The sequence below is a fragment of the Bos javanicus genome, chromosome 21 (genome assembly GCF_032452875.1).
Source record: "Bos javanicus breed banteng chromosome 21, ARS-OSU_banteng_1.0, whole genome shotgun sequence".
Classification (NCBI taxonomy): domain Eukaryota; kingdom Metazoa; phylum Chordata; class Mammalia; order Artiodactyla; family Bovidae; genus Bos; species Bos javanicus.
This window is the reverse complement of record NC_083888.1, coordinates 5,096,338-5,115,525: the sequence shown is the minus strand read 5'-3', so window position 1 is coordinate 5,115,525 and position 19,188 is coordinate 5,096,338. Positions and strand designations below refer to the sequence as shown.

Below are 19,188 nucleotides of genomic sequence, written 5' to 3'. Positions count from 1 at the left end.
GTTTTCTTCTGTTTTTGTGCTTTGCCTTCCCCACCAGCCAGTTGGTATTTTTTAATGGAATTGCTGCCTCTGTGGAAGCCATGGCTGGTTGAGGTTCCCCACGCCTCTGTGTCAGGCCCAGCCTAGTTCTCAGGCTGCCAGAATCTATTTCTGCCGGCAATCGGGAAGGGCCGAGAAGCCCACATTGATTTTCCACTGTCAGCGGGCAGTTAAGGTTTTGATGGTGTTTGGAAAGGAAAGTCTAGGAGCCTGCATCACATGGTCTAGATGCATTTTTCAAAGAGCAAAAGTGAAGCCAAGTCAAATCTGACCAAAATCATTCCCAGCTCTGGCTCCCCAGTGCCCCTCTGGAAAGTCGCCCAAACCCTTGCCTGGATGTTTAATGAGCTGGCCTGTGTTCGTGGTGACCATTCTGTCAGTGTTTGCTTTGTTGCCATGAGAAATAACACTTTGGTGTTGGCATGGCCAGAAAGAAACAAATGCCAGGAGGCCAAGGCAGGGCCTGGACTTGGCACAGTGTTTGTCCCATTCAGCAGTGAGAAGCTGGAGGGCTTGCTGGGCTGGTTTGAGTGCTGGAGTAAGTGGATTAGAACTGAATTTTTTTTAACTACCCAGTTGGGAACTTACTAATTTTCTTTAGAAGTCTCTAATAATGTCAGATCTGATAGTGAACCTAGAGAGGATCATTCATTGCACTTACTACACTGTCATTATTACTGCTGGCACTTTGAAGCAGCTCTGGCTTATGATGCACCCTGCACATTGCTGGTGGCCGGCCATCCAGATGCTGGTGTCTATGCCCGAGCACAAAGGGCCTGGCTGCACTGGGGAGCTGAGGCCGCCCTTCTCAGGCATCAGGGTGGTCTGGAGGGTCCCAGGACGCACACGCGGGCGCTCGAAGGGGCACCCTCGCTGCAGGGCCGGCTGCTCAGCTCTGCTCCAGCCGCCGTGAACAGCTGACCGAGGGCCGCTGGTGCTGGGGGAGGTGAGGCTTCTGGGGCGCATCCTTGCCCCAGTTAGGCCTGGGGTTTGGTGTCAGGGTCTTACCCGAGAACTGTGAACTCTCCAGGGCATCTCCGCATTTGTACCGCGCGCCTTTTCGGCTCCTCGCAGCCTCCTTGGGCGGGGCGGGCGGTGTGGCCCGCCCAGCGGGTGCGCAGCAGCGCGGGGGCAGCCTGAATATGCACGGTTCTGCCTCTTCACCACTGGCTAGTCTGCCTCTTCACCACCTCACCTGCCCTGTGAGAGTTACTAAATATGAGATCAAACTCAGAACGGTCATGGCCTCTGAAGTAAGCTCCGCTTTTCCGTGCCCTGGAATTCAGCCGATGATCCTGCACGTGTCTGTTTTCTCTAGTTTCCGAATGCCACAGCTTTCTCCACCCTCATGCCCTGTTCATATGCTTTCCCTATGGAATAAACTTGCCACTGTGATGCCGTCCGCACGGTGAGTGCTTCCTAGAACTGGAGAACAGACAGTGAGGGTCACAGAGAACAGGTGAGCCAGGGAACCCTGTAACCTTCCAGGCAGGTGTTCATGCTGGGCGTCCCTAATGGAACGTCCCTAATGGATCATCAAACATAACACAAACCAGCAGTTATACAAACCACTTGCATTTAATTTACAATGGAGAAAATGATTCATAGAGATACAGAAATACTATTATTTGGAATATGTGACAAACTAGAAAACACAATTGGAGAAGGAAATGGCAGCCCACTCCAGTGTTCTTACCTGGAGAATCCCAGGGATGGCGGAGCCTGATGGGCTGCCGTCTGTGGGGTCACATAGAGTTGGACATGACTGAAGCGACTTAGCAGCAGCAGCAGCAGAAAACACAATAAGGAAAGAATAAGAGAAGAAAAAGAAATGTCATTGAAACTATTGGATATCAGCATTGTTGTTCAGTCCCTAAGTCATGTCCAACTCTGCGACCCCATGGACTGCAGCCTGCCAGGCTTCCCTGTTCTTCACTGTCTCCCGGAGCTTGCTCAAACTCATGTCCATTGAGTCAGTGATGCCATCCACCCATCTCACCCTCTGTTGCCCCCTTCTCCTTCTGCTCTCAATCTTTTTCAGCATCATGGTCTTTTCCAATGAGTTGTCTCTTCTCATCAGGTGGCCATAGACAAGTACATTCATAATTATGCAGATTAATTCCAGACAGGTAAAAGTTAAGCATTGGAAACTTGTTAGAATATATTTTAAAAGCACATTTATTCCAGTTATAAAAGAAAATGATTACATTTCAAAACTTTAAAGGTATGTCAAGATGTATAGTCACAAATAAGATAAATGATATATATTAAAATTATAGTAAAATGTAGTAATATAGTAAGATATATTTTTACTATAGTACACTAGTATAGTAAAATATAACTTTTAAAGAAATATTAAAAAGAAAAACATTAGAAGGTACTTGAGAAAAAAGAACCGACAGAAACTGAAATCCAAAAGAATTGATACAGGTATATGTCAATTGATAATTGAGTTTAATTCAGTCCGTGTTTATAGATCATCTATGAGATGCTTAGTACTCTGCAGTGCCCAAGCCAGAGCCGTGGTCATATTGCATACAAATGGCCTTGGGTAAGAAGTTCTGAGAAATGAATGGTTAATTTACATAAGAGAAAACACAGACAGTAAATCGTGGCATGGAAGCACATACAACTTTATTGGAAACTACAGAAAATGCTGTCACATACCTGTTAAACTCACAAAAATAAATATAAATGCTGAGTAAGACACTTGGCAGCGTCAAAGAGAAAGGGACACCAAAGCCTTGCTGCTGGCGATATAAATTGGTTCCATATGTGGGGAAAGTAATTGGCATCATGTGACAAAAGCTATAAAGTGCTTTTCTCGCAGAGAACAGCTCTGAATTTGGTATTTCCTTTATGAAAGATACCTCTAGGACATAACTCAAAAGGAAAAAAAAAGTAATTGCCACAACTGCACTGCTCAAAGCACGGTTATTTATAAGAAAGTAGGAGAAAACCCCCACTACCCAGCAGCAGGGGAACTGCAGCGGGTGTGCTTTACCCAAAGGTGGACACTGCCCAACAGGGACAGTGCCCTGCCCGCGCTCTGCACCACGCCGCCCCGCCAGCTCGCCACACCTCAGCCCCAGGCCCAGGAAGGGCTCCCCTAGCCCACAGGCTGGGTCACATCCCTCTTCCTTCTCCTAGAGCTCCCTTCCCTCTTATTCATAGCACTTAAAATTTGGGGTTGTCTGTTTGGGTGATATTCTTGTTTAATGTCAATTCCCCCATTTAACTGGAAGTTTCTCCAAAGCAAGAATTTGCTCACCCTGTATTTGCCTCTCAGTGTAGGGCCTGGAACAGGGTGAGTAGATGGTTGCTTAGATGGATGGATGGAACATAGGTAGGTGGGTAGATGGATGGGTGGGCTCCCTGGACGGATGCATGGATGGACAGGTAAATAGACGGATGGATAAATTTTTACACATGTAGCAACCTTCTGTTTACAAAGGACTTCATGGCTAACAAAGTACTTTGCAAAACATTCTACTTTAATCATCTATACAAATCTATGAGGTAGAAATTGTCTTTATTTAAAAATTGAGGAAACAGAGTTCTCTCAAACAGTAACTTGAATAGGGTAGTAATTGCAGAGATAGTATTTTTATTTCCTTCTTTTTTCTTTCTCTCAAATTGCTATTGGCAAAATTCTTAAGTTGGAAGGAAGATTTTTTGGTAAATTTCCTGTTTTTAAAAGGAATGACTGAAATACTACAGGGAGAAAAGCACAATGTTGATTTAAAAGCAGACCTTGTTTACCTATTTGAAGAATTTTAGTGAAGAAAAAATAATAAATTTTAATATGTTTTGGCATTTAGATGATTCAAAGAGGACCACTTTTCTTTAACAAAATGTGCTTGATGGTTTTCCAGAAGTTACCACTGTGCTTTTTTCTTGGTATAGATCCTGCTTGGTTGGAGAACTGAAACCTTTGAGTTCAGTTGTTGATTTCCATTAGAGAAAATTTTGTTCCAGTTTTTGCATCCATAGGTCTACATGTAGTTGACTTAGAATTTTAATGGCTCTTGAAGAATAATTGGTTTTACTCATAAAACGAAGTGAGTCTTCTGTTAAGGAACCATGTATGTAACACAGAGACAATTAGTTCTTTGAAAGACTGGATTGAAAAAGAGCTATATTGAATTAGGAGCCTTTGGAGAGTGATCCTTTAGTTATTTTCCTTGTTTGTCTCATATACATTATTTTGTTTTTTCTCTCACTGTATCACTTTGAGAACTTTTTATTTTAGAAGTAAATCTTGCATTTCAATATCATTATTTGTTTTTTTAGCTCTGGCTGAGGACATCTCCCATAACTTAAACATTATTTTCCAGTGGTTGTTAGATTGTCATTTTTATTCTTAGATTATTAAGGTACTTTTATTTTTAATTTAGTCATTGATTATCAACTTTATTATTTTCAAATTATTTTAAAACTGGTTTTATTTGCAACTTCCTTGTTTTTATTTCATTTTGGTTTTTCTATTTTTACTCTAATTTCATTTCCCCACTTTCTTTTAGCTTTCCATTCTAAGCAGGGCAGGGCTAGTTTGTGACGCTTTACTTTTTCCTTTTGATAACCGTTATCAGAGTTTTTGTCCCCATTACTTGTGATGCTTTTGTTGGTCTAAAAATATATTCTACTCGTGTGAATTGGTTTTTCTCTCCTGTGGTGGTGTTAGTTGTTCAGTCGTGTCCAGCTCTTTGCAATCCCATGGACTGTAGCCCACCAGGCTCCTCTGTCCATGAATTCTCCAGGCAAGAATACTGGAATGGGTTGCCATTCCCTTCTCCAGGGGTCTTCCCCACCCAGGAATGGAACCTGGGTCTCCTGCTTTGCAGGCAGATTCTTTACCATCTGAGCCACCAGGGAAGCTGTTTTTGCTCCTACCCAAGCATTATTTGAAAGGACATTTTTAGTGTCCAAATAATTGGATACCTTTCAATTCTGATTTCATCATTGATTTTTACCTTTACTTTGCCTTTGTTCAGCAATAAGATATGCGGGAGGCTTGCCTTTTCCCTTTTTTCCTTTTCCTTTTGTTTCTTACTCAGAATGTTAGCAATTTATGTGCAAGTTCATACTGATTTGAGAAAAGAGTTTGGTCTCCTGGCCCTTACCCCCATTCTTATGTGTAATCTTATAATTCTCTATTCATTTTTTTGCATATGAGACCTATCATATTCTGCTAATATTTTTCTAAAATTTTCATGAGTTTGTTTTTCATGAATTTGTCCTGGGTTGGAACCCAGAGATTTAGCATGATGTATTTTGGGGCTTTACCATCATTGAGGCACCTTGATTATCTCTCCTAATGCCTTTGAAATCATGTCAGCTATTTCATGGCCTTGTGACTGAACGCCGTCAGTGGGAAGAGAACATTAGGCTCCTGATGTGAACTGTGATCCTGGTTCTCTTACCTTCAAACAATTTCCTCACTGAGGCTGTTAATATGCAAATTGTACCTGAGCTTACAGGGTTACTATGAGGGTCATTTGAAAAAGTTCTGTGTATGCCTTGCAAAGAGTTACCAGGAAGGGTATTATCATGCCATCACAGCTCAACTTCCAGAAGGTTCTCCTACAGGGTTCAGGTTTGAGTGTGCCCTACTAGGCATCAGACTGTTCCATGTTGACTGTTTAAAATGCCACTGCAGGATTGTTTATAAGTTATTTTTGTGCTTAAGTTTTGCATTGATCTGGCTTCCTTGGTTATGTTTCCCTTTTTTTTTTCCTTTGTCTGAAATTTTATTGGCAGCTAACCACCACTAATTCTGACATTTACAATATTTTTAGCAGGAAGGCTTTTGTCAGAACTGATTTCATTTTTCTTTTCTCTCACTAAGTCATTCAATTTAATAACTGAGTCATTTAATTAATCTTTCTTCTGAGTTTAGGCTATCCTCCCCTTTCTCTTCTCTCCTTTCCCTTACCCGCTTTGTTATCCTCAGGTCATTTTCAAATTTCTCCTTTTTCATCATAGAGTCCTCCTAGGCTTTTCCCTAAATTAATAACTGGTTTCACTGTCCTTTCCCTACATTTTTATTGTGTTTCTAATCTGCTTGTCTCAAGATAAGCAGTGTCTTTTAAGAATCTCTGCTTATTCCATTTCCTTTCTTAATCTGTGGGCTTCTGTTGATGAAATGTTCTGGATTCTCAGGTCTTGACTTCTCCCGTCATCACTTAACTTGTTACCTTCTGTATCAGTGCCACTGTAACAAAGGAGCAAACACGAGTTGGCTTAGAATAACAGGAATGTATTGTCGCAAGTTCTGTAGGCTGCACATCTGACTCAGGGTGTTGACAGGACCTGTGCTCCTTGTCACAGCTCCAGCGGAAGACCCTTCCCTGCCACTTCCCAGCATCCAGCGGCTACTGGCAGTCCTTGGTGTTCCTTGGCGTGTAGACCCATCACTCTAGTCTCATGCCATCCCCCAACCCTGACTTGTCTTCTTTTCTCTGCACGTGTCCACCTCTGTGTCTCACCTCCCCTTTCCATAAGGACACCAGTCACACTAGGGCCCACCCTAGTGACCTCATTTTAACTTGATTACCTCCATAAAGACCCTGTTTCCAAACAAACTCAAATAAGCTTATTTTCAGGTACCTGAAAAGAAGCATATCTTTTGCCGGGACACAGCTCCTCCCATGACACCATCGTATGGCTGTTACTCCACTGCCCGTGGCCTAGTCCGCCTCCGTGGTGGTCTCACACACACAGGCAGACAGGCAGTCAAGTCCAGGCTCCTGCTCCTCCCTCCACTCTCAACGCCCCTTCTCTCCTGAGAGCCTGTTCCTGCTAGGTGCGCAGACTTGAGCAGGCACTTGGGAGCCTTGCACAGAGGGTTCTCCAGGCCGTGGCTGGGGGTGCAGTCAGTCAGTCCTCACTTGCCATGGCCCTCACCTGCACAGGGAGACTGGGCCAGAGCTGCTGTCTCCAGCACGCTGATCCAGCTGACTCCCCATCACACAGCGCCTCCTCTGACAGTCTGGGCTCCAGAAGACACTTGCAGGCTTGAAATTTACTGCTAACTTGTTGGCCTCCACGCACAGACCCCCTTTTGCAGTCACTGATGTCATTCAGGAGGCCTAGGATTTATCTTCAGATTCTGCAGCTGACTGATGCTCTGGACACCGTCGTTCTTAGGTTTCTTTTGGCTTGTTCTTCAGACCTTTTTGTGAGTCTCTTCCTTTCTGATTACATCCATTGGGTTTGCACTCCTTTAGCTGTCTGGTGCCCTGACTACTCCTTCGCAGTCAGAAGGTAGTTCTTGTCTTACTGTCTATTTCAACAAAGAACCATCACCCAGGAATGTGCTTACTCACAAAAAGGAAGTCTTAGGTTCTATGTAGTCCAAAGAAAGAAAGAAAGTGAAGTCGCTCAGTCATGTCCAACTCTTCGGGACACCATGGACTGTAGCCTACCAGGCTCATCTGTCCATTGGATTTTCCAGGCAAGGGTACTGGAGTGGGTTGCCATTTCCTGCTCCAGGGGGTCTTCCCGACCCAGGGATTGAACCCAGGTCTCCCGCATTGCAGGTGGATTCTTTACCATCTGAGCCACTAGGGAAGCCCTATGTAGTCTAAGGGTCCATGAATACATTTTAGAACATTCTATGCATTCTCCCCCATTTTAACTCATGGGGGAGAATTTTAACTCAATTAGTCTTGACTGAAAAGACTAATTGCACTGACTGCCTTTTTTGTGTCATGCCTTGCTGTCATTGAGTTCCCATCTGTCCCCTCAAGGGACAGTGAGATGAGAATATGAGGAGAAGGGATGCAGATTCTGCTTTGTGGGTTCCACGGAGACCTAAGAAGGGGGCAGCATTGGAGCTTGCTCTGCTGGGGCTGTGCTCAAGATTGCAGAGGCACGTCCTCCCAGCGCTGGAGCAGAGTTCTCTGTGTCCGCTCAGGGCCCAGTTGCCAGCCCCTCAGCTCTTCAGGTTAAAGCCAGCCTAAAAGCATTATCAATTTCAGCCCTTCATAAACCACTATATTCTTCAACCATAAGGGTTGCGCCAACATAAAAGCATGAAAGAAGGCATGCTCTCAGTCTTGGACTCAATCTCTGTGACATTTATCTATGGAAGCTTCAGGCAGCAGTGTGCAAAGGCAGGCAATTGCCTTCCTGGACCACAGCTTCCATCACAGGACAAGACCTTCTTATGCAGAGGTCCTCCCAAACATCACTGTCTGTACTGAGCCTAGTGTCCTGGTCTTCCTTAAACTGGTCCTAGTTACCATCACGGCCTTGGAAAACAAGTTTCTTAAGTCACCTACATTGCCTTCTGGGAGATCAGTATTTCCTTTACTTAGGTCCAGAATTGAAAGGACTCATGCTTAAGAACAAACATAGCACTTTGTCTGTCTGCTTCTTCCAGGGTGATGTGGCCTTAACCATGGTGCTGTTGAATTTTGGGATCTCTACAGCCAGCTATCTTTGACTTTGCAGTTCAGCGTGCATGGGTTTAACGATACATTTGCTAGGTTGTCTCCCTCAGAACCTGGTTTATTGTGGTCCTGCCTGCACTAAACACAAATAAGTAATGAGGGCTGCCCAGCTAGGTTTCTATGCATCCTTTTTCCTTCCTTCTTCCTCACTGCCGCTTTGGAAATACTTGTACACCCTGTAATGTTTGTGCACCAAAAGGAAAGTAACTTTTGAAGGTGAAAGTTCTCAGACTAATCCAAGACCAGGTAGAAACCTTACATGTTTTTCCAACCACCATCCAGCCCAGAAGTCTTTTCACAAGCATGTCTGAATTCTGAATGTGTCCGTGTCATCATGTTTTCAGACTTCTGCTTTTTACTGCTTCTCTCAGGGCTTGAGCTTGAGTTTCAGATTTCAACCCTGCAGAAACTGTGGTGGGCATTAGACCTAGAAAAAGCTCAATTTTAGGAACTGGGAGGATCTGCTTCCTCCCCTTCCTCATGTCCAGGTTACTGAGTGCCACACACAGCCACTCACTTCTTATTGATGATTTACTTCTGATAAATAATGCCTCCAAAGAAGCAGAGAGGCTTCCCCGCGGGTGTTCATTCCTGGCTTTGTGGTTAACATCATATGCTCTTAGTCCATGAAAACCAAGAAACTGGTGAGTTAGGATGTCCAGATGCATGGTCAGTACACACAGCTCTTCCTTTGAGCCATAAACTCCCTGGGCCTTGGTTCCATCTGCAGCATCCAGAGCCACAGTGCCTGGCAGGCTGGCCTGCGCTTGGCAGTGCTCAAGTAAGTGCTGACTGTGAGGCAGGATGGCATCCTTGTTGCCTAACTGGGGGCCATAACACAGACCCTCGCTGAAGGACTTGCAGGTTCAGGAGGCTTTAAATGACTCAAAGGATGAGGGCTCTGAACTCCAGGAGAAAGAAAACAGACCAGGGAGCACCCTGTCCCCTTTGTCGTGGTGGCAGGACAGAGTGCAAAGGCAGAGGCCAGACTGCCTGCAAAATCTGGGGTCCCTGAGTAACCCTGTGAAACCCAGGATCAAAAGCGACCTCTCTCTCCTGTAAACTTGTGCAAGACTCTCTTGGCTCCAGGCCCACCATCCTGGTGCTTCCAACAGCTCCAGAGAACCTTGGTGGCCCTTTGGCAGGTTGGTCAGTTGGTTACTGACAGCAAGGCCATGATCCCTTGGCCCCACAACCTTTCTATGAATTCTAGTGTTGGGTTCACTTTCTGAATCCTGTGGTTCATTTATGAACAGGTAGTTTCTGGTGCCAAGAATACACAGAAGAACTACACAAAAAAGATCTTCATGACCCAGATAATCATGATGGTGTGACCACTCACCTAGAGCCAGACAGCCTGGAATGCAAAGCAAAGTGAGCCTTAGGAAGCATCACTATGAACAAAGATAGTAGAGGTGAGAGAATTCCAGTTGAGCTATTTCAAATTCTAAAAGATGATGCTGCGAAAGTGCTGCACTCAATATGCCAGCAAATTTGGAAAACTCAGCAGTGGCCACAGGACTGGAAAAGGTCAGTTTTCATTCCAATCCCAAAAAAAGGCAATGCCAAAGAATGCTCAAATTACCACACAACTGCACTCAACTCACATGCTAGCAAAGTAATGCCTAAAATTCTCAAGCGAGGCTTCAAAAGTATGTGAACCATGAACTTCCACATGTTCAAGCTGGATTTAGAAAAGGCAGAGGAACCAGAGATCAAATTGCCAACATCTGTTGGATCATCAAAAAAGCAAGAGTTCCGGAAAAAACACCTACTTCTGCTTTATTGACTATGCCATAGCCTTTGACTGTGTGGATCACAACAAACTGTGAAAAAGTCTTCAAGAGATGGGAATACCAGACCATCTTATCTGCCTCCTAAGAAATCTGTATGAAGGTCAATAAGCAACAGTTAGAACCGGACATGGAACAACAGCCTGGTTCCAAATCGGGAAAGGAGTACGTCAAGGCTGTATATTGTCACCCTGCTTATTTAACTTATATGCAGAGTACATCATGAGAAACACTGGACTGGAAGAAGCACAAGCTGTAATCAAGATTGCCGGGAGAAATATCAATAACCTCAGATGTGCAGATGACACCACCCTTATGGCAGAAAGCAAAGACTAAAGAGCCTCTTAATGAAAGTGAAAGAGGAGAGTGAAAAGCTGGCTTAAAACTCAACATTCAAAAAACGAAGATCATGGCATCTGGTCCCATCACTTCATGGCAAATAGATGGGGAAATAATGGAAACAGTGAGAGACTTTATTTTTTTGGGCTCCAAAATCACTGCAGATGGTGATTGCAGCCGTGAAATTAAAAGACGCTTACTCCTTGAAAGAAAAGCTATGACCAACCTAGACACCATAATAAGAAGCAGACACATTACTTTGTTGACAAAGGTCCGTCTATTCAAAGCTATGGTTTTTTCAGTAGTCGTGTATGGATGTGAGAGTTGGACTATAAAGAAAGCTGAGCACCGAAGAATTGATGCTTTTGAACTGTGGTGTTGGAAAAGACTCTTGAGAGTCCCATGGACAGCAAAGAGATTCAACCAGTCCATCCCAAAGGAAATCAGACCTGAATATTTTTTGGAAGGACTGATGCTAAAGCTGAAACTCCAATACTTTGGCCACTTGATGCAAAGAACTGACTCATTGGAAAACACCCTGATGCTGGGCAAGATTGAAGGCAGGAGAAGAAGGGGATGACAGAGGATGAGACTGTTGGATGGCATCACGAACTCAATGGACATGAGTTTGAGTAAGCTCCAGGAGTTGGTGATGGACAGGGAAGCCTGGTGTGCTGCAGTCCATGGGATTGCAAAGAGTTGGACCGACTGTTTGGTTGTTTAACCCAGGGTCAAACTACCACATGCTCAATGGACAACTGACCAACTGAACTAAACTGAACTGAGTTTCTGGGCTTTAGTTGAAAGTTTTCCTTTAGTCTTGAATCCTCAGTTCTAGGAGGTGGCCCATTCCCCGATTTCTTTTACCTTCTACTGAGAACAAATTATTAACCCCACAAGCCATCTGCCAAAAGGAACCCAGAGGGTGGGCAGAGGTCTTGGGAGAAACAGTGGGCCAGAAATTTGGGGAGTGTTTGGGGCAGACTGTGGAGGTGCAGGGCTGTCCGGGGCAGGAGTTGAGGTGTTCTCTGCAGACAGACTGCAGTGGGGGAGGCTGTGGGGTTTGAGCAGACCTTGATAGTTTAGAGTGGTGGATACGGCTAGAGACGGTAGTAGATGGATTGTTGGTCGCAGTGGCTTGACTCTTTTCAGCACACAAACATTTCTTGAGTGTCTGCTGCACGCTAGGCACAGTGCTGAGCTTCAGAGGTGGTTACATGAGGCCTAGCACTGGAGATGCCTGCAGTCCAGCTTCTGGAAGGCCACACTGCCTCCTGGGGCAGAGGAGATGGAGACGACCCTTGGGCTGACTTAGCGCAGCACGGAATCCACAGGCGATTTCCTTAAAAGGGAGTTGAGCCCGACAGTGCCTGAAAAAGTGCTCACCCCCACTCAGCTTGCACAAGTCCCCACATGGGGTGAGTTAGGCAAACACAGGGCTCGAGTCCCTGAGGCAGAGTCCCTGCTCCTTGTGCAGTTCTAGGCTGCAGCTCCAGGATCAGAGAGGCTGACACAGAGGAGATGCAGGAGGGAGGTTGCCATCATCGGGACACAAAGTCTCAGCTGGTTCCCCGAGGATGTCTGATTGATTTGTGTCATAATTGGTTCATGTCAATTTTGCCTGTTGTTTTATTTATTTTTGATGGCCCTTCCAAAGTTTTATTTATAAAACTTTCAATCGACACCTAAGGTTTGTTATTTAAAAGCAAACCCAGTCTCTTTTTCACTTTGCGTTTGACTGCCGTATCAGTTCAGGTGACCTGAATGGACATACAGGGCCATGCAAAGTAGAGAAAGTCAGACTGCGATCTGGACACCTTGGATCAACAATGGATGCTAAAACAACAAGATGAACTGATGTAGGAACAGAAAGCATTCACTAGTCTCCGAATATCACCCTCTCAGATCGCTAATCACAAAGAGTACAGTGTGACTTTGTGGCACAGAGGTAAAGAGTCTGCCTGCCAGTGGAGGAGATGCAAGAGACTTGCAGTCGATCCCTGGGTTGGGAAGATCCCCTGGAGGAGGAAATGGCAACCCCCTCCAGTATTCTTGCCCTGGAAATTCAATGGACAGAGGAGCCTGGCGGGCTCCAGTCCATGGGGTCCCAAAGAGTCAGAAATGACTGAGCATGCTCACACACGCACACACACAAAATGTGGCATTACAAAGGACAGATCCCTTAACCAAAGGATCAGACTTGGCATCACCATTAGTGAAATAACATGGCATCAGGTGCCCTCTTGTGGAATTCAGTTAGTAGGAATGAACATTGAGATTCTTGCCAAAAATGTTTCACTTGAATCTAAACATTAGGAAACAAAATTCAGATTATGGGATATTCTACAAAACAACTAGAATGACTTGAAAACTTACAGTGTCAAAGTTTAAAAGGACAGCAAAAGTCATGAGAATTCTTCTAGGTTCAAGAAAAGTAATGAGACGTGACAACTAAATGCAGTGTGTGATTTTTGATGAGATCCTGGATCAAGATGCAGAATAGTTATAAAAGACATTTCTGGAATATTTGAACATGGAGTATGGATTTGATAATGTTGTACTGATTTCATTTCTTCCGAGATAACGTTGGTGTGAATGAAGTGCCATGGTTACTTTCAGATGACTCAGCAAAAAATGAGAAGTGTGTGTTTGTGTGGAGGGAAGAAAGAAGAAAAAGAAATGTGGCAACGTATTAACAGTTGGTGAATCTAGATGAAGTGCATATGAATGGATATGCATTGAACTGGTTAAACCTTTCTGCAGTTTTGAAAGTTTTCAAGATAAATAATTATGGGGGAAACAATAATGATAATAAAAACAGGCCTACAGCTCAAGCTTGACTTGTCTAAAATAAAACTGAGACTAAAACTCCATTCTGTTGACCTGAAATCCAGTGTACCACCGCCTCTCTCCATCCAGGTGAATGGAGAGAGACAGGCAGGCAGAGACAGAGCCCCCATCTCCTTGGTTCAAAACCCAGAGCTTTGAGAAGGCACAGCCGACCCAGCCTTTCCAGTCCTGGCAAGTTAGCCAAGGAGACAAAGACGAGGCGCACACGCCACCTTGTGACCAGATAAGGGAGTCTACTGCTGCCAATTTTAAAAGTGAACTTACCTCACGTTATTGGTATCTTTCCCAGTTGCAACATTTTCCCTTTAGTGAAGCACTAATTCTTGTTTCTCCAATTTTCTGATATGGATTTCCAGCTGCTTTAGAGAAACTAGCCAAAAGAGCCAATTTCCTTTCCCCAGAAACCACATTCTTGGATGATCAAGAAGAGCAAAGCCCTGCTCATGAGCACTTCACCAGATCCCACTTACCATCATGTGCCAGCAAGCTGCTGGCCTTTCTGACCCAACCAAATGAGAAAAGCAAAGGAGATTTATTCAGTGCTTTCGGCAGCGAGTCAGCCACTGTCGCTCACCTTTTGTCAGAGGAGTGGAGAGGCTTTATCACGGACAAGGGCAAGCCGTCGGGTGTGCCCTGTCTGGAGGCTGTTGGGTGGGCAAGCTGGAGGTGGTGATCTAGAAGGGGGCATCCTTCATAACTGGTTGGGGGAGCATGTTTGACTTTCCCTAATTAGTCACAGCAGTTGTCTTAGCCTAGGGCTAGAGAACCTTTCTCACCTGAAAGAAAGGATCATATAATTTATATTTTATTTCTTTAAATAGAATGAGTCAAACTCTAGGTCAAGTTCAGTCTCTTCCTTCCCAGAGTATGTTCCTTAGACCAGCAGCTCTGGCATCACCTGGGAGCTTGCAGGAAATGCCAAATGCCAGGCCCCACCCCTGACTCACTACAACGCCTAGTAACAGTCCAGGAAGTTACAGGGTAACTTCTGTAACGGTTGGCCCCAAACCTCCGGGACTCGACTGAGAAGTAACCGCTTCTCTAGCTTTGTCCCTCCTTCCAGTTTAGATGAGGGGTTATTAGTGTCCTGGTAGGCTGTGGTTGCAGGTAGGCTGCAGGTTGTGGGTCAAAGTCTTCTTTTCGCATGTGGTCTGGCCGTTGCCTGTGTGTTGTGGCTCACTCTGGAAGCGGTGCGTCCGCAAAGCACCCCACAGGGTGTGAGCACGTGCAGGCATTTCTTGCCCTAATCACGGGGAAGAGTGCCCTGAAGGGAGAAGACGCAGGTTTGGGTCTCCCCCTTCTTCTGCAGGCTGGGGAGGGTCCTCCAAGTTGGGGTGGCCTCTTCTGCACAAAGCAGGGGCCATTCCTGCTGTGTGTCCCGCCCGGCTGTGATCAGCCCTCTCAGAGGTGACGCGAAGCCCACGTGCTCCCTCTCGTGTCTGGAGAGCACGTTGCTGTGTCTGCAGAGATCCCCTCGAGGATACAGGTGCCCCCGAGTGACAGCGTGCTCCCAGTGCTCCCGATCTCTCAGGACTCTGCTGAGACGAGCAGACAGACTCACACTTGGATAAACCATTGCTTTATTCCAAGTCTGCGTGAGCCCTGGGTTTATCACTGGCGTGTGCTTTGCCCATTTCTCCAACACCCAGGCTCTGCGTGTGAAGTGGTCCCACCTCAAGCTGCCCTGGGTGGATCTGGACTGGCTCATCGACATCTCCTGCCAGATCACAGAGCTGGATCTTTCTGCCAACTGCCTGGCGTCCCTCCCCTCGGTCGTCCCCTGGGGCCTCATCAACCTCCGGAAGCTGAACCTCTCAGACAACCACCTGGGGGAGCTGCCCAGCGTGCAGTCATCAGATGAAATCATCTGTTCCAGGTGGGCTCCTGCCCCGCGGCCCCAGTGGGGGGCTCTCGCCATGTGAGCCTGGCTGCCCCCACACCCTCTGCCTGCAGCGTCTGCTTCCTGCAGGCGTGCTCCCTGATTGTAGCTGGTGCTTTGGAAAACAGATTTTCAGCTAAAATGAGAGAAGGAAGTTGTCCGTGCCTTTAGCAAGCTCTTGGGCACAAGGTCCCGGTCTGCTGTCCACGTGAACACAGAGAGTTCTGACAGGGTGGTTTGTCTGACCCACGTGTCCACTGCTCTTTGCAGCTATGCAGGCCTGCCAGCCCACAATGCCCAGTCTTGGTCCTTGCAGGCAGGCATCAGAGGAAGGGGGCTGGTGGAAGCAATGGGGCCCAGACACCCCAGCTTTTGGCCTACCTCCCAAGGAAAGTGAGCAGGGCCTCCAAGAAGCAGTTAACTGCACAGGACTCTGGCCATGGTCTGACAGTGTGGGCAGCTCCTGTCTCTTTTTCTGGGAGGCCTTGGGAAGACACCCAAGCCCCCTGCTGAGGCTGCACGGGGAGGGGAAGGACCTTCCCTTCCCTGATGTACTGATGATCATGCCTGTAAGCCCTCGTTCCATATGGGATGTGAGCTGATTTCAAAAGCTAAGGCTCTAAGTGAAGTGAGGAAAAGAATGTTGATAAGAGCATAGGGTCAGCAGTAACTCTTGGGAAAGAAGCCCCGTACAAAAAATTAAACAAGTACCATGGAGTGGGGGGTCCTTAAGTGGGGCAGACCCGAGAGTCCAAAGGTTACAAAGCACGGCTCTCTGGACTTGCAGTAGCTTCAGGACACCAGCTTGTTCTGTTATCACATACGTGAAAAAGGTTACATCCCTACTGGTGCATGAGACCCGGGCCGACCAAAGAGCTGTGGTCTTCTTTCTACACTCAACGTTGTGACAGCAACACAATTAACAAAAGTCACGTTGGTGTTTCCATGCTTCCTTATCCTCGTGCCAGGAGAAGACACGTGTTTACAGAGAAATACGCAGCCACGGCTTGCTTCCGATGCCTTGACTTCCTTCTTTCCCAACTACAGGCTACTTGAAATTGACATTTCCAGCAACAAGTTGTCCCACCTCCCACCAGGATTCCTGCATCTCTCAAAACTTCAAAAACTGACGGCTTCAAAAAACTATTTGGAAAAATTGTTTGAAGAAGAGAGTGGTATGTTTCATCATCAGTAACCTGATATACTTTGACATTTTCTTCTTGATTGGGATATTTTTTTTTACCAATTCATCCTCTCTTATTTTCTCCTAGCCACGAACTGGATTGGTTTACGGAAGCTACAGGAGCTCGATGTTTCTGACAACAAACTGACAGAACTCCCTGCACTTTTCCTCCATTCTTTCAAATCGCTCAGTTGTCTAAACGTCTCCAGAAATAACCTGAAGGCGTTTCCAGATGCCTGGGCTTGCCCTTTGGTTAGTAACTTGCCAGAAACTGTGAAGGAAGCGGTCAGTCCCACAGCGCTGAGGGTGCACCGTGCTCCTCCCCTCGGTGTGCAGAGTTGTCCCATGTTATAGATGAGCGTGTCTGTCACTCAGCATCTAGCAGCTGAGGGTCTCAGGCAGGTAACTCACCTGAGAGCCAGCCCCTCCGGCTTTGGGTTTGAGATCGGCACCATAGCACCTACGAGACTTTCCACAGCTACAGCCTGGAAATGGGACGGCCCGGGTCGAGTTCTATCCAAAAACGCGAGGCCATTCCTTAGGACAACCATAAAATAAGAATGAAGGAGATAAGGCATAGTCTGCATGCATAGCACTCCCCTTCAAATGGTGGTTGTGTTTCTTGGCAAGTTTGCTTGTTAAAACAGATGGGACAGCATAAAGTATATTTGTGTTTTCTTGCTGTTATTTTTAACAGAAAATATGGAAATTCTCCATTCCTAACATTAATATTTCTAGTTTAAATATATATGCGTGTGGGGTGTAGGCTCCTCTGCAGAACACTGTCCTGAATCGTCCCATTATTTTCAAGGACAATGGGCCAGGTGTCCTGGGGGAAGGGAGAAGACCACGAGCCGCCTTGGTCTCCCCAGGAAACCTTTCCCACCCGTTCCTTGGAGCAAGGACAGGAAAACAGGGCAAGGAGAGTCTGCATGCGTGTGTGCTCAGTCGCTTCAGTCGAGTCTGAGTCTTTTTGACCCCATCGACTGTAGCCCACCAGGCTCCTCTGTCCATGAAGACTTCCTGGCAAGAATATTGGAGTGGGTTCTTTACCGCTGAGCCACTAGGGAAGCCCAGGAATAGTCTGTAGCCTCTTAATTAGCTGAATTGTATTTATTACAGAGGTTTTTGTAATGGTCTTATTTTTAACATTAAATTTGGAAAGTCTTTCTCATAGAAACCCCTGCCTTTAAAAAGCTGATTAATTCTCTTTATTGTCATACTCCTAGAAATGTTGCAAAGCATCCAAAAATGCCCTGGAGTCTCTACCAGACAAAATGGCTGTGTTTTGGAAGAACCACTTGAAGGATGTGGACTTCTCAGAAAATGCACTGAAAGAAGTTCCCCTGGGACTTTTCCAGCTTGATGTGAGTCAAGTAATAGCACCTTATTTCTCATTTTCAGCTTTTGTAAGAAAACCACTCCACGTTGCAGTTCTTTGTACCTTCAGAGCTTTTGAGACAAAGAAAAAATAAGTTGAAAGAAAAGTTTAACCGTCAAGATCACGCATGGTTGTGTGCAAAGATTGAGAGGAAATGTGCAAAATGACAGCAGCTCTGGGAGGAAGTGGGATGGTGGGTTTTTATTTCCAGGATTTTCTTTAATGTTGACAGTAAGCACAGCCCAGCAGCCCCTTGGACCTTCTGTGGCTTTGTTCCTTCCCAGCGCACGAGTGGGCCCGCCAGGCCCGTTGGCGCACAAGGCTCCGGCGGCACTGCCGTCGCGTCCCTGCTCCCTGCCCGGAAGCGGAAGAACTGGAATTGCTGGGCGTGAACTCAGGAAATGCCCTGTGCCAGAGCCCTGGCTGTGTGTGTCCCAACAGGGCTGTTCCCAGACCTGTCTGCTTTTCCTGCTCCGGTGGGAACCTCTGAAAGTGCAGCATGGGTCCTATTCACCACCTGGTGCCCGGTGGGAACCTCTGAAAGCGCAGCATGGGTCCTAGTCACCACTTGGTGCCCAGTGGGAACCTCTGAAAGCAGAGCGTGAGTCCTAGTCACCACTTGGTGCGCAGAGCCAGGCCTGGGTGGGGAACTCTCCATCACCCCAGAGGAGTCCGTGTCAAGCTGGCAGAGGTTCCGTGACCCGAGCGGGTCACCCTCAGTGTTGCTGCCGCTACCCGACCCCTGTCCAGGGTGTCACCTGGGCCAGCCCAGGGAGCCATCATGCTCTGCCCACCCTTCCTGCCCTGGCACTGTGGCCTCTAGGGCCTCAGACTCTTCTGCTATACCCGGGATGGGTCCACAAGTAATCGTCACTCTTAAGAAGTGTCAATTCATTCCTTTCATTCTGGAATAATTGCCTCACCTTGATCTGAAGGGAAGGATCTATTAACTGTCCCATTTGCCCTTTCTGCTATGATGTCAGGAGTCTGAAGACTCTGTGAGGCCCCTCACTGTTGGAATCCCTGTGAGAGTGAATTGGTTATAGCCGTTTGGTTTCCCTTCTGTTCCTCCACCCCTGTGGTGTCTGACATCACCTTTGCCCTCTCTCCCTCTGCCATAGGCCCTCATGTTCTTGAAGTTACAGGGAAACCAGCTGGTGGCACTCCCACCTCAAGAGAAGTGGACCTGCAGACAGCTCAAAACCCTGGATCTCTCCAGAAATCACTTTGGCAAGTAAGCAGGGGTCTCTGTCCCCGGTGAGCTCTCA

At 46.4% G+C, this 19,188-nt stretch overlaps 1 protein-coding gene across 5 annotated transcripts in view; it reads left to right on the top strand.

The window, feature by feature from the left end:
• Positions 1-19,188, top strand: part of LRRK1 (leucine rich repeat kinase 1) — a 135,054-nt gene that overhangs the window by 71,331 nt on the left and 44,535 nt on the right. For all 5 annotated transcript variants that reach the window (XM_061394221.1, XM_061394219.1, XM_061394218.1 and 2 more), the window contains 5 exons: positions 15,127-15,353; positions 16,404-16,531; positions 16,628-16,791; positions 17,769-17,906; positions 19,042-19,154. In XM_061394221.1, coding sequence (XP_061250205.1) covers positions 15,127-15,353; positions 16,404-16,531; positions 16,628-16,791; positions 17,769-17,906; positions 19,042-19,154 — 770 coding nt within the window. The remainder of the gene's footprint in view (positions 1-15,126; positions 15,354-16,403; positions 16,532-16,627; positions 16,792-17,768; positions 17,907-19,041; positions 19,155-19,188) is intronic.